At 33.6% G+C, this 26,823-nt stretch overlaps 1 protein-coding gene across 1 annotated transcript; it reads left to right on the top strand.

The window, feature by feature from the left end:
- Positions 1-5,822: 5,822 nt before the first annotated feature.
- LOC149773196 (uncharacterized) lies at positions 5,823-10,906 on the top strand. Its single transcript, XM_089946659.1, has 6 exons — positions 5,823-5,932; positions 6,627-6,764; positions 7,371-7,493; positions 8,528-8,644; positions 9,009-9,150; positions 10,360-10,906. The coding sequence occupies exons 1-6, from the start codon at positions 5,861-5,863 to the stop codon at positions 10,488-10,490; spliced, it is 723 nt and encodes a 240-aa protein (XP_089802785.1). The 5' UTR covers positions 5,823-5,860; the 3' UTR covers positions 10,491-10,906.
- The last annotated feature ends 15,917 nt before the right edge of the window (positions 10,907-26,823 follow it).

Here is a 26,823-nt window from a genome sequence, read left to right as displayed (position 1 = left end):
TTGCCTGCAAAAATAATCGTGTTACTTCAGGAGCATAGGTAAGAGATTGAGGGAGTTACACTCCCTTGTCAAAACATTTCAAATATAACATGCACAAGGATTTCGTATTCAATCACAAGCAAAATACCAGGAAGTGCTGATTTAATTACAATATAACGAAAATGAATGTACTCAGATCAGAGAATATGAATAATTTAATATCAAAATTAGAAAGTAGATTTTTTGTATGATGAAATAATCTTTAAGTTGACAGCTTGAACTTATTATTATACGGAAAAGCTACGGCAGTGTCCACAATATAAGTTGCTCACATCACTATTCTTTGGACTGTTTCGTTGAAACTGTTTCAAAAAATTTAATTTTGTCCTTTAATTCTTGCACGAAAAATCATTCGTTCCTCGAACACGGTTATCTCTCTTTTTGTTGTGAATTACGTATGCACAATCCCAAATAAAATATATTCAAAAAAAAAACATAATTATTTCTGAAATCATTAATTGGTTGTTGGGTTGGCCGATCTATAACGACATCAACCCACTAAAGATTATGCCATTACGCGGCAATAGGCGTAATTGCCCAGAAGCAATTCAAACTCATATCATTGAGAAATTTAGCTATATACATCAACAGTGTCAAGAGATTTAAGCTATCGTGGGGATCCAGTAACCATTAGTTTAGCTGGCAAGGCAAATTACACACAATGCGATCGTGCCAATCAACCTACTTTTCTTTGGCTTCTTTTAGATTTAATAATTGCAAACGCAACTAATATAAATGCGTGGTATCATACCTAAAGTATGATACCTAAACATTTTCTCCCAGCAAGCATGCTCGTATCTGCAGCTAATCCGTGTGAATATGAACATACCTTGGTCATGAAAATGACAAATCCGTGTGAATATGAACACATAGATTGGTCATGAAAATGTACACCATAATGATAGTTCCTAGTAGCTGGTCATGCAACCAAACTTTGTGTAAATAAAGAATTGAACGTATTTTACAATGTAATATAATTAAACTGAGTCCACATTTGTACACTAAGACAGGAACTAACTTCTCAAGCATACAAAATCAGAATACTACGTAAATGCACCTTACTAACCAGAAACAAATGTTTTGCACTATTTCTCATGCCTATCACATGTGTTCACATTTTGTGGTGTTTGTTTTGTGAGGACAAACTAGGAAACTGATTGTTATCTCACTAAAATACTCAAATAGTTTTTCACAGTGATTCTTTTAGTCAGCAAGATACGTTTGAACATTTTCTGAAAACAGCTAACTGTACAATTAATTCACCCCAGCAACCATATAGTCTCTGGAAGATGGTACATTTTGAGCTCATGTTTTGTTAAATAAATTTGAAAAGCTTTACAGGATTTGTTTTGAAGCAGGATTTTTTTAAACAAACAAATACACGCTGAAATAAGATCGTTGCCCAAGAAGAATGGACGTTATTTCACATCTTCACGTAATTAATACAATTTGACCATACAGTTAAGGAAAAAACGATTTAATCAAAAATGTATTCACATCGAGGAACAATTGTCTTTTTAGGAGGATTATACTTTCTTTGTTTCCTCATAAAATATATATGATCTATATTGTTGATTCAACATAAACAAAAACTGTTGGGGAATTGAGCAACACATTTAACATTATCCTCATCAAAGAAAACATGATAATATAGTTAGTTAATTATTGAAAAGATGGATGTTCCCGAAAAGCCTCTCTCTGTCAAAAGCAAAGACTAAACGAGAGTTGGTTGAGCAATATTTTGTCAAATTAATGTTTGTTTCATGAACGATCACAACTTCACTGTTTTGTAAACAACTGTTTGCACAATATAATAGTGATTGAAGAGAATAAAGACTAGTTGAAACAAATGCCAAAGATTGGTACAACTTTAAGTTTGAGACTTAAAAATGCACTCCATTCTCATCTATCAGCCTATATGTCAGCTTCTAACAGTAGTTATCGCGATGGTAGGGTGTAATTTTGTAGAGAGATGGATTGTATAATCGCTAACGAAGGTCAACGCGGGATTCGAAAGATGTTGGAACAAAATCAGCATCAAAATATTGCAATTTTCACCCGATGTTATTCACTGATTGAATAGATTTGAATCGGAAAAAATGATATTCAGAGAGATGTCAGTGCGAACTCCGCCACAAAATAAAACGAATATATTTCAAATGGAGAGGGCACCGTTTCTATTTCCAAGACATAAAAAGACACTTGGTAATGGGAGCAGTAGTGGTGGCTACCGCGCGATTCTTTACGGTTTAGAAGCCGATTGGATCCGATCCGATACCTGCTGCTTATATAAGTTATGCGTCCTTTCATTGACACATATTTTACAAATTACTATGGTGTTATTTTTTATAAAAACTAAAGAGCTGTATGCAATGTTGTTGCTGATTTTTGAGAAATCTATCGCAAGCGAATGTTTATTTCAGTGAATAATTTACGTTGACGACAATAAACATTTAGGGAATTATTTAATCATATTGAAACGTATTTTGCGTTCGGAAAAGTCAATTACATTTTATTATAGAACGTTACAATGACAGCCAGGTTTTGTAACTAGCTTGATGTATATATATTCTTTAGTAAGAGAAAGACATGCACATCTGGAATATATATGAAGCTCGTAACGTCAATCGAAATGTATTGAAATGCTACATACCAAATATTGATAAAAATAACAAAACTTAATAATTGGACTTATAGACAGGATTCACTTTTTAACAATGCACAATCATTTATATTAACTGGACAGAGAGCTCATATATATATATATATATATATATATATATATATATATATATATATATATATATATATATATATATATATATATATATATATGCTTCAATGAGTTTCAAAACAAGACAATAACCAACATCCAAAACATAAAAATTAGCGGTTGTAAAATGCTCCACACTTATGTTAGGACACTAGTTCATGAAGAATACATACATACCAATTATCGAGTTTAGATGGCTGTTGTCATTGATATAGACGATCCTTAGTCCAAATCGATAATACTAGCATCAAGTTAAAAGGAAATTTGATATATCCGTAAAGATATGATACGAGAGATATGGCTATATTGGGAGAAAGTACACCAATCCTGTTTGACTAACTGATATAGAATGTGATGTGTCGGTATGCTAATTGCATTACAAAATTGTGCACTATAATCGTGATTATAAAGATGCAAGGTCATCACAAAAATCATACATTAAACGATCAAATAATTATGTAAAGAAAGAACAAACATCAAATGCGCAAGCACTACGAGATACAGAATGCCATGCAATGCAGATACCTTATCTGTGTATGTATTTCTGTCTCCTTCTACAGATTTTGTCTCAATCTCTCTCTATATATCAGTGGTGCTCTGGTTGGCTGCATGCTAGTTCGATTACATCTTTGAACAGCTGGAAGTAAATAAATCAGTAGTATGAAAGCACATAATATAAAATGTTTCATACCGGACATTTTCCCACTCCAAGAAAGAAATCCCTTACATAAGATGTGTGATAATACAAGCGACACTGGTGTACTGATGATGATGATCAATACTAAAAAGAAGAGAAATGTTATAATCAGTTATCACGGGAATTGCTTCCAGGCAGCACACACATTCGACACAGGATATGGTATTATGGCAAATTATTTAACAGGACGTAAACGGGACGTAAATCTTACATATCGCATATATTGCAGAGAATGAAGAACATTCCTCTACAATCCAAGATGCGCCGAGTCGCAACTCAGTAAGGATTACACTATGCACTTATATATACATAATAGATTTTTGAATTTTCTTTTTTTATAATAAATCTTATTTATGTAACCATTTTGTTGTTTTTAATGTGTTACATAAACCAGAGAGGTGAACTATTATCATGTAAAGCAACGACACAATGACCCAGGTTTACAATTTATGATTAAAACTATTTTTGCAATAAATATAAACGTAAAATGTAAAAACTGAAATATCTTGGAAACAATAGCCAAGCAGATGTTTTAATTGTCATATTTGAGTTCAGCACATAAAAATAAATAGTAAATATAACATTTTATCAATGAAGCAGACGTCGTATAAAAATATAGTAGACCAACGTAATTAAATAAAAAGAAACCATGCCAGTATTGATCAGATAGTATTGTTAATGAATACGAGTGACTAATATCATTTTGTATTTTTTAACGTTATTAAGGAATATGCATTCAAAGGAAACACAGTCATGCCTTTGATGCGGACCAGATACATGTAACGTTCTCCTTCATTATTTCAAATTTATTCATGCACGATGCTTTCCAGATAAGCTAATCATATCGTCCTGGATGGGGAATTGAAAAGTCATAGGGATCATGTCAACCGATAGTGTGACATACCAAAATAACGAATACATTAATTACAAAATTATTAGGAGAGGTAGATTTCGAACATTTTAGTTTTATTCTTTCCAACGTATTGCGAAATAAACACTTATTTCATTCGTTTTGAAAGTATAACGCGTTTTACATTCTTTAAAAGTTAATGTAGCATTCTTCAAATTAAATGATCCCAAACGTATTTTCTGAAACAATGCAATATTCGTTGTTGCTTTCACTGCGTTTCATTTTGTTACGTAGGTAGGCATATGAATTAGTTGGATGTTTGCTAAATTATATTTGGGAATCTTACATCCACCCAAAACCATTCGGTACCTGCTATAGGGCACAACTAATCTTTATTTTCTTAATGTGCATTAAATGCCGCAAAAGTCTGAATTAGCGCATTGCAAGCATAAAGATGTGAGCCAAAATCGATTCCCATGTATTTTAAATTCAGCTTGAATAAATAATAAAAATACGAAGACTGCATAATATCTCAACGTCTTTATATCATAAAATCATTTGCAACTGCTACATTATCGCTAAAAAATTTTAGGAAAGATATATCGAAAAGAAATATTTTTAAGTTTGAAAAACACTTTAAAGACGTATTCATATATATTGACACTATTCCTCTCCTATTTTAACTTATGTTATATGTAGTCGCATGTTTATATTAAATGATTCCTTTCATTAAGATAGTTTTGAAATGTGCCTAATATGAATAGACTAGCTGGAAATAAGTATATTAAAGTGCGTTGCTCATTATTGGTATGTACTTGCAAACACATGTCACTGTCACTGTCACTATTATAGTTCTGATTACATTGGTTTCTTGTGGACCATTCAGGAATGCAAAAATATCACCATCACTTTAAGAAGTGTTTAAAATTACACACCTGAAATAGCGTGTTCTTCATTGCAGAAACTATCCACTGACGGTTTATTTGTATTCAAAAGGTAAATGTATCATGTTGTAGGCTTACAATCGTGATAGATATTATGAACATTTCATTGCAGAATGATAATGATTGAAGAAGTAGTAGCAGTCAATGTAGATTACGAGAAACAGAAAGAAGAATATGAGGCCCAGGTGCATTGTGAAGCACATGTGTATGAACTGTACTAAATTATACGCTTTACATTTAGCTAAGAAGAACAAAAATCATCTGTAAAGTGCACATAAATAAGTCTGGCGACATAATATTATATTACACCTTGTATAAAATGTTAGATTGCACACACTCACACTTCTTTAAACTTACTTTTTTCCACTTTTGCAAAATTATCCAATCAGTTAGCAGTTAGGACATCCTAGTTGAGGAGTCCAATTAAACTTTACCTCCATTGAATTATGTTGCATGCTACGCCCTTATTTCTAGGTATAAATACTGGTCTTTTCTGTCACATTTACCCAAGATCATCCTGCTGTCTAGAGGCATATAATGTTCCTGACTTTCGCATCATGAATTCGATGGCAACTGACACCAAACCAAACCTAAGCACATTTGTTGTGCAAGCAGCTTCCGAACCAAAGGTAAGATTTACTGTTACATTTGCTTTAAAACTCGTGTTCGCTTGACAGTACTGGACTCTTAAGAATATACGCGTGGGTGAATTAAGTTAAAATTTGTCAAATTAGACAAATGTTTTAGCTGGCAATTATTTACTATTTTGAAAACATTGTAGAAGATTGTACTTGGTTGATTTAATGAACTTTAACGCCCTCTGGTGTCACTCATTGGATTCGTAACTTCAATTAGCTCATATATGCACGCATTGCTTTTATTGCGGGCATAATTGTATCCTTTCGACCATTATTTTTTGTTTTTGTTTTTTTTGTTTTTTGCTAATGTTTCACACTTTATTCATGAAAACTTAAAATGCAGTTCTATGTGCTGAACCTGCAGCCACATTAGTGGTACCAACATTTGTTCCGTGTGAAGTGAGGCAATCCGGTGTCTGCAAGGATGGTGAACAAACTTGGAAATATGACATAACGGGTCCGTTTCTGCATCCTGACAGCGGAAGTTATCCAGAACATGTTTTGATGCACAAAAAAAAGAAAACTCTATCTTCTTACAGTTGAGACAAGCACCAAGAAGCATCTGTCTTCTCAAACCTTATATTATTGTTTATCTTTGGTTAGGATTTCTTCTGATGTGCTATTATTGATGTTGGTTTTTGTTGCAATTGTATATACTTTATATCAACATGTTCCAAATCTGCAGAGACCGGAAGAGGCAAAAGAAAAGAGAAAGAGGCTTAAAATAATAGTCATATCTGTTGTTGTCCTTGTTGTCGTCGTGACTGCTGCGATCATCTCTGTTGTGTATGTTGTAGGAAAGCAGGCAGAGGACACTATCAAGGTATACTGGCATTATTCTCTAAAAAACATTACAGTTTTTGTATTTTGGTTCTTTATTTACCATTTGTTCCAACTTATTGTATCTTTCATATAGTTTTTCATTACTTATATTTTATTTGAATCACTGTTAGTATTAAACGTGTTTTTCCTCCGATAGTATTGATAAAGCATCAAACATTGTTGCAATTAATTCATCATACGACAATTACAATCCTCAGTCAAACATTTTTCCTCTCCACTGATTTGCATCCGTAACTGATTTTCTGCGATTGTGTTTTTTCTGTACAGTTAATATTAAAAATGTATGTTAACAAAAATTCCTATCCAACACATAATTCGTGATATTCCAATTGGTTAAGCTGTTTCTATGTAAGTAGCCTTACCTGCACGTTTACGATAACTAAAGTTTCTTTAACGAAGAACTGCTCTTCACAGATAACACAAACTAACCATAAGTATAACCGTTGGTTTTAACACCAGTACAATTCAAACCACTTTTTTCTATACATAAAAGTTGTTAATAAAACTCTTGGTGAAATTACACTAGTATCTTCTGCAATTCGGTGACAAATTTTAATTTGCTATTGGTTGGATTGTTTGCACGTAGACTGCTTGGCTTCCCTACAAAGACGAATCCGGAAAGTCAAGTTCACAGAAGGTTACTGTCACATCTAGAGAGGAGAAGTTCGAAATTGCAGGAACTGGCACAGCCGTATTCGATTTTGATAAGGTGTGTATAATACTGTGACCTTTTAAGCAGTACCTCATGTAAAGAAGTATTTGAAAATCGAACATCGACGAAATTGACCATTCAGATGTTACATCCGGGCAATCGCTAGTTTTACATGTATTCTATATTTTCTTCACATTCCCGTATCAATTAACAATGTCGTATTCAGTTAAACATAGCCATCTCCTGATTATTGTATCAGCTTTGTTAACTGCCTGCAGCCTCGCATAAATATAAAATTGCGTGCATCTTGAACAAAGACGAATGTACCGACGTAATGTTCGTCGGCACCACTGAAATAAAACATCCAAAACCTTAACATTTCTCATTGTACATTTTCGCTTTTTATCTGTCCATATAGAAGAATGGATGGGAAAGATACAACGATTTCTCATGCAAAACATTTTAGATACTTGCGTTCAATATTGCAGACAAAATATATTATGCTACGTTCCAGACTAGAGACGATCGAGTGACATTGAGTTGTGGTAACTCATTATTTTTCGATATACAATATATCGAATAGCAAGGCCGAAGTGAATTTCAAAAATTTTTAATGATACATTTAATGGAGGGTGTCGTGCAAAAGACCAAATATATTCGTCTTTGTCGATAATGCCCTAAATATGTTGGTTGCGAGCCCTTACGAAAACATGTTATGATCAATTAAATTGAAATATATTTTAAATTCAAGTACTTTGTTGTTTCTATGTATCTGTCAAGTTTGATTACATTTTGTGGGACAGACAAATATTATCAACCTGGCAAACGTTATATATCTATCTATCTATTTATCTATCTATCTATACATCAATCATTTAAAAGACATACACATGCACATCTTAAAATAATAAAACCGTTGTACAGACCATTAATTTAGTTTAAACTATTGCAATTTTAATTTGTGTTTAAAAGCATTATTTTGTGCTGTGTTAATTTCATTTAACAACCTCATTATTACCATTGTAGGTGGCGTCGTCTTGTTCACATCGTACCACAAAGAATATATTTTAATACGTCATTACAATTTTCAGAGTCTGCTTGCATACAAACCTGACAAAATGTCAAAACCAGCCTGCTTCTTGACTGCTGTCAACACGTCTACTTTACTTTCCCCAGAGAAAATGAAAAGTTTCCTTGGTGACAAAACGGTGAGTTTCATTCTCTCCATTCGATCATAATCACTGCAGAAACCGATCCAAGTGAATGATGCTCAACGTTGTCATCTTCATAAGGTGTTCTATTGTATTCCCTATTTGCATACCGTGTCTTCGTGTATTTACCCTTCCCATGAAGTCATGAACTAAGACATCAACCATCAGTCTGGTTCAGTGTTTCCAAACTAATTACATATGAAATGGCTACATGATAGAGACAACTTAATATTTATATATTGTTTCTCACCTGATTATATATAGGTATTATGATCTATCTATCAATCTATCTATCTATCTATCTATCAAGTTGCTTACCTACCATACTACTTGCCGATGTATGTTTATATTGTTATCTTAGGTATCCGACTTGCCCTCGAATTCATCAGATCATGCCGAGTACATGAGTTCAGGTGTTGTCGTACCGAATAAAGACTTTCTCTCTCCTATGTCAAAAGAGCTATGCAAGGACACTGAAGTCATTTGGATGGTGCCCAAATCAGGTGATAACATACATACATGCATCCATGCATGCATACATACATACATACATACATACATACATACATACATATATACATACATACTTTTGTGATAAATGTTCTTTTACTGTTGTGGGCTAATTGTGTTTTTGTGTCAGATATATGGCAATTTGAATGCTTAACAAAGCAATGGAATCGTTTCCTGTAATGATGGCAAGAGTTATCGCATTTTTTAACTTTTCTTAAGCAGCCAGTTTCTTTGGAAATAAACGAAGGACATATCAAACCTTTGCTATGTACCAATATTCAGAATCGAGAATGAATACATTGAACTTTTCCATCTTCGATCCTAATCTAATTAAAATTCATTTTCTTATATATATATATATATACATATATATATATATATATATATATATATATATATATATATATATATATATATATATATATATATATATATATATATACTTGGATTCTATACATCAACTACATCTTTAATATAAATGCATCAGTTTAAGCCAATTAAAGCACTGTAATCATCCGAGTTCGAATTAACAGGCGGTTATCCAAGTTATTAGTTTTCAATCCGTATCCGTTTTCACTTTGTTGTCATTATGCTTATAAAGGAAAGCCTTCTAACCTGGCGTTATTATGACATAGACAACCGCCACTTTTATCCACTTCCTAAACGGATATATATATAGATATATATATATATATATATATATATATATATATATATATATATATATATATATATATATATATATATATATATATATATATATAATTTCAAACTTTGGACCGCTTCGGTGGCTTAATGGTTAGAGGGTTTGTCTCGAATGCAGGGGTTCGTGTGTTCGGCCCAGTCATACCAAAGACATACAAACACGGTACTTACATATGCCTCCACTGGCTTTCAGAATTAATTAGTTAGTGTTAGGTCTGGATGGCATGGTGTTATTATAATGTGACCGGGGGGTGGACATAATGCTATATGTCTGCAACATGATGCCCCAGTGCTAAGCATCCCTATATAGTGCCACACTACAGACATCGTATCGATATGGCTGACAAATTGTTAAAGGTACGATAAAAGTCAAAATCACACAAATCACAGTTCAGTATCATCTGTGTTTCTTCTTTTGTTTTGTGTTGCTTTCTAAAAACAGAAGGCATTCGGGAAAAGCTTGGAATGTTCAGGTTGCAAAATTGTCTCTTTTTCAGACTGCATCGACGAGAAATCACTGGACAGAAAAAAGAGGGAATCCTACTACTACTATTACTATTGTTATTTGATATATTGCGATTATTTATATTGCTATTATACATGCTACGTGTGGCTCTATTACTTTTGACGTGTTTAACTATAGAACAGTAGCAAACAAAGGACTATTGACATGACCTTCGCTTAATGTAATGTCGCCATGTATATTGTATAGACGCATATAAAATGTTCACTGAGGCAGCCTATCGTTGTTTTGAACAGTAATATATGATATGTTTCATGAGGACATGCTAGTTATAACTTGAAATAATCAGATTATCTTATCCAGTTCTTGCTAATAAAGATTATATAATGTAGGCTGTATTAATGATATACCACAAGAAGTATAAAGTTACTGCTAATAAAGATTAACAAAGTTGTAATTCATAGAAATTTAAAACTCGAGACAAAACTGTGTTATTTAATACAGTCATTGTACTTTCAAATTATTTGTTCTATTCGTTACAAAAATACATCTATTTAATAATAAAGTATGAATATGCCTTATCTTATTCATGAGTTTTATATTGTGCCCTTAATATTAATTCGTTGAGGTGAATATCTAATTTGCTATCCCCCCCAAAAAATCAGAAATATTCTTGTTGTTTCAATTATTTCAAAAAATTACTGATTACCATCTTTTTCACTTTCAAACAACACACACACACACACACACAGATATATATATGTATGTATATATATATATATACTTATATATATATATATATATATATATATATATATATATATATATATATATATATATATATATATATATATATATATATATATAAAATGTACGCTGTATCAATGATATACCTCGAGAAGCATACATTTTCATTGAAAGGAAACGAGGGTTGCCGAGTTTCCTTTCAATCAAACATTTTTACTAGTTTTCTTATTTATACCACATGCAGATACACAGATTTGCATTTGTGAACGGAAGTAAGACTTACTACCGGTAAATGTTTATTGACCCTGTGAATGAACTCACACCCTTGCCGAGTGTGCCCGCTTCAAAATGTAGTTGAAAGCTGTTTTGGCTATTCACAATCACCTTTCCGTGTTTGATAAGTTGATAGTTCTCTCGTTGGGGTTTCTATCTTTATTCACGTTGATTAAATCAATATAAAATATAATTTGATTTATACATGAAAGATGGTTTTAATGAAGAGAGCAGAGCACTTGAAAAGCATCATATATTCTTAAACACTGAACTGGCAGCCATTCACGAACACACGCATGGAATTTAGTGTGGAATAGAAATTAAGCGAAATAACAAAGCAACAAAAGGTAATAAAAATTTTTGAATATATTTGGAATATATTTACAGTTGACCTAAATCATTATTTAGCTTTTATTTAGATTACTACCGACCAGAAAATTGTTTTGTTTCCTCTCTCTCTCTCTCTCTCTCTCTCTCTCTCTCTCTCTCTTGCTCTCCATTTCTCTCAGGCTTTTATGCCCTCAAAGAGTGTTGATAATTTAGCCGTCAACTAGCAAACCATGATGTTTCTTGCTAGTTGAATGGAAGGCGGACACAAGTGGGAATATCCCCAACAGGCAATTATGTATAATATTTCTGCTTTACTTGATTGGATGAGTGGGAATGGTACCTAAACTCAATCTTATGAAGTGTGTTATGTTGGAACATTTTTATGCGCGCATTCCGCGCTGGAATTGATGTCTGGCCGAGGCAAGGTAGGAAAGGTGCGGGGGAAGGCAATAGGCGTCCGCTGGATCCAGGTTGGTGTCCGGAGGAAATTTTGAATTTTAATTTACTCATATATTTCCAAAAGAGAAACGTTGAGTATTATGTGATGTCTTTTAACAGCTAGTTCAGAGTAGGTTAGAGGTATTTTTGTAAAATATTTAAAGCGGTATTTGCTGATTAAATGGGGGTTTAATTCTGAGGGGGGGGTACTGGTTTGTGTTAGGCGGATTTCTTTGCTGAATTACTAAGGTAACTTAGACGGATCAAAGTCGCCCGTCCTAACTGTTTTGTTTGGATTTGAAGGGGGTACAGGAATTGGGTAAGACGTTTTGTTTATTTATTTTTTTTTTTTTTTTGTTTTTTTCTGAATTTTTCAGTTCGTTTAGAGGGAACAAAGTCGCCCGTCCTAACTGTTTTACCTAACGGTTGTTTGTATGTGATTGAGGTGGTACAGCAATTTTTGGGGTAAAACGGGTTTCTTTGCTGAATTACTCAGTTCACTTAGATGGGTCAAAGTCTCCCGTCTTAACTGGATACTTTACTGGTTATTTGGGGTTTGTTAAATCCTATTGGTGAGCCCTGTTGTTTCAAGGCATTTAAATATGCTAATATTTGTTAATTGTTTGTTAGGATTTGTTGGGCATACGAAGTCTGGATATATTTAGGGGGATCCAATTTCTTGTTAAGCTCTTTGAAAGTTGTTTCTTGCTATATGGAGTTTAGTTCAAACATTGCATACATGATCTGGGTCTTTAAAAGTGTGACAATTGTAGCAGTTTGTCTTTGCTAGTTTTGGGCTTAAGTATTTACCAAGCTGCCTGCTAATCTTGTTTTCCCTATCAAAATACGGTTGATGTTTATAGGATTAAGTCATGTTTCCTACGTGTAAAGGTGCAAATCCAGTATTCCTTCCATTTGTGTTTAAAATAGTTTTTACGAAGACAATTAGGGTTAGGTGCTTCTGTAGAGCTATATCTACGTGTGGCTGGACTGGGGTCTCCTAACTTGACTTTAGCGAATTTGTCTGCTTGTTCATTACCATGGATTCCTATATGCGATGGTACCCATATAAACTCTACTATTTGGTTCCTTGTGGATATTTCTTTGAGCGTATGGTAGGCACTGGCAAGAAAGAGCTCTCTTGATGTTGCCATTTTTAATTGAGTTTATTACACTTGGAGAGTCTCTAATAATGATAGCTTTTGGGATGTTATTGTCAGTGACCATCTGAGTGATTCAATACTCGCCCACAACTCTGTGGTGTAAATAGAGCAATGGTCTTGTAGTCTGGTCCCTATTTGGATGTTATATTCAGGGATAACAATTGCAGCTGCTGTTCATGGTGGTTCAGTTGATTTGGATCCGTATGTGCAGACTTCAGTGATTACAGGGTAGGTGGTATGAATGTCATTTCTGATAAATGCTTTAGTTCGTTTTTTGCTCCAATTAGTTTCCGTATTCGGTGGCCTCGGTGTTTGTCCTTTAGTTAGGTTGCAACGAAGGAGCTTGGTCAGGTGGTTTGGTGTATTCTTCTTGTTGCTCAAGGATTGGGATATTTTACCTTAACTCTAGGACTAGTTTGCCGATTAGGAACTAGTGTTGGTCTGAAATTAATATTGCATCTGCTTATGGCTAGTTTAGTGGGGGGTGTATTGGGATGGTTGGCTAATCGATCTGAGTATCTGATGAGCATTTCCTGTCTTCTTCTTAATACGATGGTCGAGAGAGAGACAGTGAGAGAGAGAGACAGAGAGAGAAAGATAGAGAAAACGGGCAAACTTCTGAAAATTTTATATTTAATTAATAGCACTCGATTTTAGAACATTATAATAGGTTTAAGAAACAACAGGAAAAACAAACCATTAAGTACATTACATTACCGGTGCCCAAAAGCAATAATGTCTAATGCAACTTTGTATCATTGATTATATCAACAATGTAGACTGTCAAAGTTAAGTAAACATACTCCAAATTTCTGCAACGCGGAACATATTCTGAGATAAGTGGTATATATATTAACATAATGTCAAAATCTGCAAAAGAACTAAATTTCCAAATCAGAACATTAATCGGTATAAAACACACAAAATGACAAATCCCACATATATAGACTGGGTGAGGAGAGCTTCGTCCTGGATGAGGGAATTAGAACACCATTCACACTAGGAGATTGGCTTGCGGTAAATGCTTTCACTTCCTACAGTCAAGGGTGGCAGTGGTCCCCACTTCCATTCATACAATCGAATTATCATCCCAAAATTAAAACAATATCATATTGTACTATTATCTAATTAAGCCACTACGAAAACATGTAACTGCAAATAAATAATACCACCCTACTCCAATTCTACGGGGTGGGGTGGGGTGGAGACCTCTGCTATGTTCTGCTAATAACCAATGCGTTTTGTTTGCATATTCCTACACCGACCTTGCCGCCCTTCACCCCCGCTAGAATCCTCAACCAGTATCCCCACCCAAAATTCTAGAGCGTCCGCCTCAGATGCAGGATGTCGCGGGTTCGAATCCGGGCTATGTCATACCAAAGACTTATAAAAAATGGTACTAGCAACAGCCTCGATAGTTGCTCAGCCTTAAGAGGTTTAGTGTTAGAACCTATCGGCTTGTATTTTGGATAATTCGACTGGGCGGGACATAATGATAATTATCTATAAAGTGTCACACTGCAGACATCGTAGTGATATCACTGGACCAAACATTGATAAAGCTACGTTAAAATTCCAAATCACACAAACACACCCAAAGGTCAGGGGAAACCATTATCAATGTGTTTAGATCTACGCGAATTATTACGTCTCCAGGCGAGAGTGTCAATTGCGCATATATCGATAAATATGATAAATCCTTTTCAACGGATGTGCACTTGATAGAGAGGATACTGAGAATGGTTTCTACAGGCAAGGCAATGTGCAGCATAAATGGCGATGACGAATTAAAATTATATGCGTTATATGATAATATTCTTTCTCCATATATATCTTCAATTTGTATTATAACGCACCCTCAAGCAGGATTCAGTGATGGAACATGATTCCTTTGACAATGTGCCACTGTTTTCAAAGTATGTACAGTCCCAAAAAACGGGATTAGCCTAGCGGAGACCAAAATACCTGAAAAACATCTTAATCAGAAAGAAGGTAACGCCAGTTACTAAACAAGACCACCCTAGTAAATATGGCCCCTGTTACGATCACATGTGCGAAACATGTCAACGTATGATAGAGACCAGCCAATTTTCTAGCACACCAATTAGCAAAAGGTGAGAATACATGGTCCCAAAAAAGTGAAAAACATCGAATGTACTTTATATCATCACATGTAGTATCTGTAGCCTTCAGTATGTCGGAGAAACAGAAACATTGCACACAAAAAATCGATCTTCATAAATCTGATTGAATGGAGAGAGAGAGAGAGAGAGAGAGAGAGAGAGAGAGTTGTGTTAACTCATTGTATTATAAGAATATGTATAGTAATGAAGAGCAAGACCTACGTGAGTCTCAAGAATGTATAATGCTGCATTTTATCATGGGTTTCATCAACAGGATTAATTACTATCTTCGTCTTGTGCGTTAATGCCGTGGACATGTATGCTCCGAAATATTACAAAGCAAACTCATAATCAGATATATGAAGAATATATTATATATTCCAGTCCTGAATGTAAATCGATTACTACGGATTTATTTTCTTGCTTCTATGTCTGTCTCGCATTAGCCATGACTGGAACTTGTGTCCTATATATTAGCCCATTTATAATGTGTTCAGTTTATAATATATTCAAGTTTAACGTCTGATCACGTTGATATGGAAGGGCATGTTATATTTTTCATGTCAAATAATTAGTTTTTAATCAATGGTGTTTAACCATGCAAACGCTTTTCACTGCAAAATTCACACAACTGGCAAATGTTTATTAACACCTATCAAGACATTCGTTATTTTTTCTTCAGGTAAGTAATAATTACACATCTAGATGCCTCGACCTCACATGAATGGTGTAAAACTTAATTTGATTGGCACATGGGACTTAGAACAATTATGCTGCCATCATTGCATAATAGGTAGTCCCTCCTGTACTCAAAATGTCTGACTCGCATCATGGTTCATATTTATATGAACGATTTATTTGGTGATTATTGGCTGATGGTGGCTATGGTGAAAGCAATGTTGAAAGTTTTGAAGTACATATGACTATAATAGTTTTTGATGCGTTACTGGAAATGACAGTGAGAGATTTTTTAGCCGGAAAATGATATTTAATGCATGCTTGATGGATGAAAGCTGACACAGGTCAGATGTATAGATGCCTGGCGCTAGGGCTGGGAGACATATGCATTGAACTACCTCTATGAAAACAAGACCGGATTAAATTAATATGAGACTACGTAAAAATTAGTAAAAGCGTTGCCTGTACTCTGGCCTTGCATATGTACAGATACTATCAAACATCAGTTTTGTCATAATAATTCACTCTTTAATTATAAAACGTCAGAGAAATTACACATGGCTTCAGTCCTGTGGCTCTATGTTTGGCTGTAGTGTAGTAGCATGTATTTAGTTGATTGATATACAACATATACTCTGACAATTACAACAGATAAAATGGTGTGTTTGTCATCAATTTATTCAGCTACAAGTGCTTGAAAAAGACGAAGTCACCACTAAATACATAGTATTGTTATGTATATTTATATCATGTATTCTACTTATATCGAAGAACTATAAATTGCAGTTGAGCTGTGAATGGTTGCTTATAAGTTTGAAAATTTATCATCATAATGAACCATCGGACACATTGTGGCTAATATCCTTTTCGAGGATTCAACCTGGTGGGTTATGTTAAGACGTGAAGTATTAGGATACACATTTTTAAGAGGTCCCGGTCACGATCATATTTTGGAAATGAAATCTTGATCTATATGTTGTTGTTTAAGCCGTTACTAGAGCTATTGCCAAAAGATCTCGTGCAAATCATGTTGATCAGCTAATTGTTTCATTAGCTGACACATGTATTGGTCAATTCTTTGGTGATGTCATGTTCGCTCCTCGTATTGATCAATCTAACGTTATTGATCACCCGTGATTGTATATTTGATACCAATTCTTATTATTCTAATTTTTGTGAGAAACACAGTCACTTATTGTTAAATATAAACAAGATAATGCGATCTCCTGCTTGTTTCAAAGGGCTTTTAGAGACAAAGCTGACTCATGTATTGGTCAATTCTTTGGTGATGTCATGTTCGCTCCTCGTATTGATCACAATCTAACGTTATTGATCACCCGTGATCGTCCATTTGATACCAATTCTTATTATTCTAACTTTTGTGAGAAACACAGTCACTTATTGTTAAATATAAACAAGATAATGCGATCTCCTGCTTGTTTCAAAGGGCTTTTAGAGACAAAGATGTCACATAAGTAACTACTCGCTATTTTGTAAAGTACGTGGTCCTTGTGAGACAATGGAGACCATATGAGGTACCCGCATGTGACGAGTTATCAGTCAGCTATCAGTTAGCTATCAAAGTGTTGGTTATATGTCCTAAAGGCAGCAAATGCTTAGATTAGCCCCAAAACCTCACAAAAGCTTTGGTGATAATTATTTGGCAAAAAACCTCTATATCTGGCAACTCTTGACAATTAGTATGAAAGTACGATCAGGAGATGCACAATATTCATCGTTAACTTATTTTTTCTTTCGTGATGAACATTGAAAAGAATAAGGTTAGACCGTGTTGGTTCCCTATTTAGGATCACCTACATCAACCATTACTTGCTGACTATAATGTGTTCTTATAAAATATTTCCAGAATCAATTCCTCGACGGAATACTAAAATTAAGACCGTAAACAAGTTTGATTAAGTATTTGTTTACACTATTAATCTTACCTAATTCGTCTAATCTGATATAGCTTCACATGGTATGTCAGTGTGTTTGCAATAAATTAGGTATGAATTAGGTATCAAACAATTTACGTCCTCAGCATTGTCACCCTGAAAGTCAAGACGCGTTGGAAAATTTTCATTAGACTTTAAATAATATGATTCGGCCATAATGCTTTGATACAGGAACAAATAGGGATAACGGTGTTCATTTATCTTCATTTGCTGTTAGGGAATAAGTTCGGGAATCATTAGACTTTGGTCTTTTGAATTGGTTATAGGACATCATGTAAAATAAACACTTCTTTCAACCGACGATTCGGAAATTAATCTTCTTGATTATGTCTTTGATATCAAATATAACATGACAAAGGTTTTTGATGTAGCAAGATCTAATGTTCAAGCCACTCAGTCAGACATGAGGTTATGGTATGATACAGATACAAAATAAAATGTTTTCAGTCTGGTTAGAACGTACTATCTCTCTTGCTCTTACATCAAACTCCTTTACAAACTAAGTGTTAATATCCATATAAAGTTAGAATAAACGCAGTGACTTATAGCATATATTACCTGTGAGGTGGAACCATACATAACGCTGCCATTGAACTATTTAGAAGAAGTATTTTGATAGAGATAACACTCTTAATCATTCAGTCAATTTAGTTGTACTTTTCCCTCAAAGTGAGAATTTAAACAACAACATGTAATCGGACTGTAGTGACATTGGTTTCTACAATCTTCCATATTCGAATTTATAAGAGAACCTGGACCAGGAACGTACACATCTGCACAAACAGGAGAAGAATGAACAAGTAAGTTCAAATATTGAACTTATTGATATTTATGTAGTCTCGAGTTTGCTTATGTGTCAATGGAATTGAAATCGGCTATGTGTTAACAGACTTGAGATGCATATTACAACACTTTAACCCAATATGTCCTGTGAGGGTACCGATTCTTTTCGACAAGAAGAGAATATGTTATGATTATTTTGGATTCAATTCATTGTACTGTAAGTCTGCAAACATTCTATTGTTAATTTAAATAATTAATATATTTGTTACGTTGTACAAAAATAGTTTTGCTTCTTCATGTTACTTAGCTTGGGCCATATAGTCCTACAAACATGGCGAACGCCTTCGTTAATTCATATTTTCAACGTCTAATTCGCAATTGGGTGATAGAGAAAAATGTTCATAATTGTATTATCTGATAATAAGAATTCGATAAATTGTGTCGACATATTTTATTTATATTTGACGTACGTGATGTTCCTCTTCTAATGAAAATGTTTTAAACTACGTGGCAAGCAAAATTGTACTTCTCCGTATCTTTTTCCAGATATGACAGTGGATTTACTGTTGTATGCTTTAATGTCTTTAAAATATCGTTTTCAATTTTCAAAACTATCATCAAATATGGATAGTACATTGTAGATACTCATGCACAATATAGGCGTTAGGTTATGCTTCAAATCTTGTAAACTACACAGCAATGGATAACACACATTTCCGGCCTGCGTTAACAAAAAACGCAAAACGACAGACTCTATATATCACAATTACCATTCAGAAGACTCAATACTAAGACATTGATAACTTCAGGAGCTGACACGCTCTTTATATAATTACTGCGGGTACACTGTTATTGTCAAATAATTATATATCATCATCCTGAATGAACATTTGACACAGTTAGGTTTGATCTGATGTTTAACGGCAAAGCAACACAAAGCAAGTCTTTTAGTACTGAATACGTTGGAGTAAAGTGCCTTACCCAGTGCCAAAGTATTGAAGTTAACCTGGGCTATTTCAATTTCAGCATTTGATCCCTCAGACTGGAATACTGACCAAAAAGCAAGTGACGCTCATAAAATCCACTATATACATTCATTTAATTATAAAAGTGATACTTATCAAAACAGTTAAAATTATATAATTTGTGATTGTATACAAAAGCACATTTTGAAATGTACATGTAAAATGATTATTTTGCTCATTCGTTTACAATCTCGTTTCAAGAATCGATAATAATTAGGAAACTTCCCCTACTATAATGTCTAACGGAACAGCTTCGCATACATTCACAAGTGCAGTTTTCCTGTATAATTAATGTATATTTGTGCAAATAACAATTTTCATTTTAATTAATTACCTTTCTCTCTAAAAATGAAAGTGAGAAGGATCTGTATTATTATCTATCAGACATGCCATAGTCATTCCGGAAAAAAAATCGGCTGAAAGAGTACATTGATTGTACCGATGCTAACTTGCAGAAGGTGAATCAACAGAACATAATGAGCTAATCCCTGCTGATTTTGCAGGCAGTGAATAGAACGATTCCTTGCAGTGTTTAATTATTTTTTTAAAATTAAAAACAATTTCACCAAAACATGATATCAAATGGGGGATAGGTAAAAAGAAATTACTTTCCAAAATTGGTCTTTATATAACATGGCGTGCTTATAAATGTTGATATCTAGTCCTCAGTGCTGGAGTTTTATTTACGTCATCTGACATTTGAATTTTCAAATTCATGTCATTGTACTGAAATTAAATATAGATACTTTTTCTACGATAACTTCTCCCTGCTGTTGACACTTTAACGATTGCATTGCATGATAAATTTGCACTGGAACGACAAAGACTATACATTTAAATTGCTCTTATCTCAATAACGTATAAAGTATTATTACATTGTATATTTGCATTTAAAATGGCGCTTAGGCTCTTTTTGAAATGGGTTTTGCAAATACGATTTTGTATGTTTCGTTCTTTTCACAGTTTCTTAAAATAATGTTTATTTTAATCCGGAAAGTAGGCATAAAATATAAAAACGTTAACAAATGCAAGATTTGATATGACAAATGCGTATAGTATATGACAGTAATAAACAACTTTTCAGTTATTCATAAACATATGAAAGAGGAACTTTCGTTTGGAAATGTAAATGTTAGAGTGTGCCCATTGTACAGAAGGTATTATTTGTTGTCCTCTTGCTGAACACAACATTATATACCATCTCTGATTTCAGGCCTATCTAACTAAATCATGCTCTTCAGGACGGCATAGAAAAATGTTCCCTTGTTTACGCACATAAGAGATGGAAGAGTATTCCTCATATAATGTTTCTAAAAGGTGAAATAGAGATGAAGTTAGCAGACCTGTCTGCATTATACAAGGAGTACTAATGTTGAATAGTTGAAATATCTATTGAAATTTTACATACATCCTTAGCCAAACAAGTGCTAAATTTGTACACGAATCATAAACAGTGCAAAATGAAGATGTGTCTTTTGTAATTAAAGTTCTTTTTCTTTAAACTTAAAATTGCAGATAAAGTTATCTGGACAACATTGGTGAATGTTAAATGACTGCTTTTTAAACTAAAATTTATGAAACGACTTCAACACTAAAAGCCTCGCAATCGGATAAAACCAATTAAAAAGGTTCATTGATTTCATTTGAAACGAGACCGAGTGTCACTTTATATTATATGCATCGCATGATAATAAATACCGATGTTTCGCAATAAGACGACTAAAATAATATTTATATTATACTTGCGGTAAGTATTTATATTATATTTGCTCTTACTATCTGTATTATATTTGCTGTTAGTATTTGTATTATATTTACTGTTAGCATTTCTATTATATTTGCTGTTAGTATTTGTATTATATTTACCGTTAGCATTTCTATTATATTTGCTGTTAGTATTTGTATTATATTTACTGTTAGCATTTCTATTATATTTGCTGTTAGTATTTGTATTATATTTACTGTTAGCATTTCTATTATATTTGCTGTTAGTATTTGTATTATATTTGCTGTTATTATTTGTATTTGCATTGACGTTATATAGTGCATACACTCCATTACGAACGACATGAGCCACATAGTAGGAATACATATACAATCAGAACTAAACACCTCATACCAACAATTTGATCATTAACATTGTAGTCGTCTTTAGTATAACTAGGAGGTATAACATAGCACTTATTGGGCTTAGACCAACTCATAGTGCAAGCTTTCCGTACTAAAGGAGTACAAAGATTTAATATTAACGCCAATGAATAGAAACTTGACTGCACCGGCAAAATGAAAATCAATCAAAATACTTTTTACGCATGGAAGAAGGATACAATGTGAAATGACATTCATGCAATATTACTCAGAGAATGCCTACATTCCATTTGACCAGATGACTCAAATTGAACGATATAAAAGGAACAAAATCCTTCATATGTTGCATGATAGGAAATTTTCTCCCGACGGTCAGCATTTATACAGGAGATTAGATTTTAGTTCAATAGTAAAAGCTTATCCATGCATCTGATATAAACATCTCACGGTTTATTTTCTTTCATTTTTCTCTGATTATAAATTTCATCATTAACTGCGTATGTATCTATTCTATCTCTAGGTATTATAGCCGCACACTGCCTGCAGTGACAAACCAGATTGCATCATATTATCTGGCTGTGGATTTTCACCCAAACCAAGGAATTTATGAACAATATATCCCTTGTCGTTTCGCAATACACCGAAGTTTATCAGGAATATGTCCACGTTAAGAAATAGACAATGGCAACTATTCTTGCGATCGGTTTATTGTGACATAATTTTATTATATATTGAATTTTTCATAGTTCATTTTAACATTTAATCGTATAGGTTATACTCTGTTTCGAATTAACTTGTTTATCACTGAACAGAGAAACTGAATTCATGTATAAGATTCATACATTAAAAGATGAAAAAATCTTCAAATATGACAGAGTTCATTTAACCATGAAAAGTTATTCATGTACAACAAAGATTCATATACGAACTTGGTTACTGTAATAATCCCATACAATAGTTTTGATCAAATAATTAGATGTGTTACCAAGCCAATGCATGTGCGAATCATGCGTAATGTATATCGTTGTATTTATGATTAAACATGCATGATGTACTACATTAGTCATTGTAGATGTAGGTGCTTAGACTGGGAGTTGTAGAAAATCTATGTAGTATCGTGTAACCAGCCTGTGTTGATGGTGAAGTTGGCTTAGAGGACGGTATTGGTTTACCGGCAGTGAGCGACCAAAGGTTCGGGTACAACAAGTATGCAGGGAATACTGCCTAAATAGAGGAATCGGTTGGCAGACTGTGGGTGGTGGACCATACATTGTGGCTGCTTGACATTTCGGCAAGAGCTTAGGAACAGGAAGAACAAGATATGATATACATATGTTCCATCTTTGAATCAATATCAATCATTATCACTCTATTAGTGAATTAAAATAAACATCACTATCTGATAGCAAATTAATAATACATAACTTTTACTTTTGGATGAAATAAACATTGTTCATTAGTTTTACTTATGTTCAATGCATTGATCAGCCCTACTTATAGAATAATTCGAATCGGTGCATAGATAATAGACTGTGTTTATCCTTAGTGGCATGATTATGCATCGACCATATTTTTGTATACATTATATATACTGATCATCGATGTTAATAGATCGATATATCGATCATGTTTGTGTATACATTCTGTATAATAATCATCCATGGTAAAATATTTATATATAGATCATATTTGTGTATATATTATATATACTGATCACGCATGGTAATATATCTATATATCAATCAAATTTTTGAATAAAGTCTATACATTGATGTTCCACGGTAATAGATCCATATATCGATCATATTTGTTTGTAAGTTCCAAATGTTAGTCTTCGTTTGATTATTCATTGAAGTTATATGATCTGATTAGTTCCATTTTTAACGACATCATTTCTTTTGAACATTTCTCACACTCGGTGAGCGTCATTCTGATTATTATATTGTTGGAGCTTATGCGCACGAGTAGGGATTTTGATTCAGTCATTTTCCATGTACGTTAGAAATAAATAGCTCATTCACAAAAGTGCTTTGCGCTTCTTTGCTAAATCCTATCCTAAACAGTTTCATCATGTCACAGAAAGCAGCAGCCGTTACATTTCTTGCTGAATGCCTACGCATTTTGTTTTGCTTTATGACGCGTATTAAATAAAAGTATTATTTCATATGTACATGTCACATTTACGGCTTCTAATATTTCGAACGATTTTGACAGCACATACAGTTGATAAGATTCTCTCTAACCTTCCAGAGCTGTCGAAAGTATGTCATTTATTATATTTTGGGATTTCTTTTTCTATTGTTTGCTCAATTTATATTTATTACACCATGCACAAACATAGGATATCAACTGCCAATAAGTAATTAAGATATTATTCCATGTTGCTTCGCTTCACCAAATCTAAAACTTTCTCTTCGAATACAATATCGCAATAAACCCATAATAAATGAAAACCATCCCAAAAATCATCAAATGTTTATATATTATTTAGTTCATACGAATATCCTACACTCACTCAATCTCTGGGGGGTGGGGCATTCGGTAAAATGTCATTGTTATTTTTTATTCACGTGAAACATCGTGCAAACACCTTCCCGTCAATTGATAAAGACAGAGGTCAGTTTCAACAAACCTTTTTCATATTATCGATGACAATCTAACATTCAGCCGTACTACCACACCATTTAGGATCATTAGCCACCGTTGTCATTTATGGATCTAAGACATCCATAATGGTAAATATCATTATGGCAACGATGTACAGGATACAATAAAAACTACATGTTGCATTTTTGAAATGGGATTTTCGATCTTATCGCCTGCCTCCGGAAAGAGATTGATCTGGGATTCAAAATGTGCATCACATTCATCTCGTGTTTGTGATGTACGAAGCAAATTTGATCACCTTCCATTTCCCGTCAATATAGAGTTTCGGGTTACAATTATAGTAATAGATTACGAACAGCAGCATTCACACATGGATGAGTCACTGGGTACATCCGGATGTCAGATTTCACACATGGATGAGTCACTGAGTACATCCGAACGGACGTAGCGAAAAGCAACACAACATTAGAACATTTAACGTAGCTTAAAACAAATTTCAATCATTTCGGTGCGATATCTGCAGTGTGACAGTTTATAGTGATGTCTAGCACTGGGACATCATGCCGTAGACATGTAACATGATGTCCCACCAATTCACATTATCTAGACAGCAGGCCGACCAGTTCTAACACTAAGCTCTTAATGCTGAACGCCAAACGAAGCAGCTGTTAGTACCATTTTTATAAGTCTTTGGTATGACTCGGCTGGGAAACGAACCCATGATCTTCCGCATCCCAGGCGGACGCTTTAACCACTATGCCACCGGAGGGGTCCAAAATAGCAAAGAAGCTTTTAAAATTAATATGAGAGAGAGAGAGGGGGGGCGGACCAATAAAGAGAGGGAGAGAGAAAGAAAAAGAAAGGCTTAATAGTAACTTGTGCTATTTTAAATGATGTAATATTTAGAGGAGGGAAATTAGTGCAGGTACTACGTCATTCATAACTTCAGGAGTTGATACGCTTTTTATAGTCACTGCACCAATAGTGGTAAAGCTCTTTACTCAATGAAAAATTAGTGTCACCGATATGGCCTATGTCAATGGCAGGAACGTACCCTCAGACTGGAATACTAACCAATGAGCTTCTGCCGCTCATAAAATCCTACTTTTATTTATTTTCCCAAAACGACTATTATCAACAATGTTAAAATTGTATCAATTGTGACAGGGAAAATTATATTTCAACTACTTCGTTCACAACATTGCTTCAAGGATTGAAAATTAGGAAACTGCCCTATCTGTTAATTCTTACCGTTAAACTTTGCACACATTCACAACAAGTGTAGTTATACTGTATACTTAGGTGTATATTTGTGCAGATTACAATTTGCATTTTGTCAGTTTCATTTTCACCCAAAAGAAAATGAAATGGATTTGAGTTATTCTTTCTCAGAGATTATGAAGGTCTAATGCTGATTGCCAGAAAACAATTGAGTGATAGAGTACATTGATTGTGCAGATGTATCGAATCGACATAATAGGCTCATTCATATTGATAGTGCATGCCATGCATAGAACGATCCATTGGAGTGTTTTACGTAATTTGTAACTAGAAGCTATTTCACCAAAGCATGATATCAAATGGGGGATAGGTATAAAAAAATAAACTGCTTTCCAAATTCGGTCCTTATTTATTATGACGTACTTAGAAATCGAGATATTTACTCCTTAGTGCTGCACCTAGTTTTTTTTTTACGTTATCTGAAACTTGAATCTTCAGCTTCATGCCTTTGAACTGAAATTCGCTTTAAATACATCTTTTATCTGCGTTAAGTTGTCCCTTCTGTTGTTACTTCAACGATTGTATTTAGCTGTGAATTTGCACCGTAACGATACAGACTAGAACTTTAAATTTATCTTATCTCACCAACGTATAAAGTGTTTTTCAATGATATATTTGCATGTTAAATGCAGTTATAACAAGCTTTTTACAAATATAATGTCCTGTATATTACTTTACATTCACATTTACATAACTTTTATTTTAATCTGGAAAGAAAGCATAAAACATAAAATAGGTTAAAACCAAAAGAATTTATATATATATATATATATATATATATATATATATATATATATATATATATATATATATATATATATATATATGTATATATATATGGTAGTAAATCACAACTTTTAAGTTATTCACGAACAAGTGAAAGAGAAGGCTTAGTACGGAAATGTAAATGTGAGAGTTTAAAAGACTAGCAATCGGATTAAACCAATTAAAATATTGACTTGATTTAATTTGAGACGAAATCGGATGTCAGATTATATATATATATA

Source organism: Sinohyriopsis cumingii, unplaced genomic scaffold (genome assembly GCF_028554795.1).
Source record: "Sinohyriopsis cumingii isolate HCF-2022 unplaced genomic scaffold, ASM2855479v2 utg000813l, whole genome shotgun sequence".
In the NCBI taxonomy this organism is placed as follows: Eukaryota; Metazoa; Mollusca; class Bivalvia; order Unionida; family Unionidae; genus Sinohyriopsis; species Sinohyriopsis cumingii.
The sequence above is the reverse complement of the archived record's forward strand: the minus strand, read 5'-3'. Positions and strand labels throughout refer to the sequence as shown.

Bases quoted from the DNA above. Each gene is read 5' to 3' on its own strand.
- LOC149773196 (XM_089946659.1), top strand. From the start codon at position 5,861: ATGAATTCGATGGCAACTGACACCAAACCAAACCTAAGCACATTTGTT. The intron at 7,494-8,527 runs GTGTGTATAATA...TACAATTTTCAG, and splicing joins CCGTATTCGATTTTGATAAG to AGTCTGCTTGCATACAAACC. The intron at 9,151-10,359 runs GTGATAACATAC...TCTCTTTTTCAG, and splicing joins TTGGATGGTGCCCAAATCAG to ACTGCATCGACGAGAAATCA.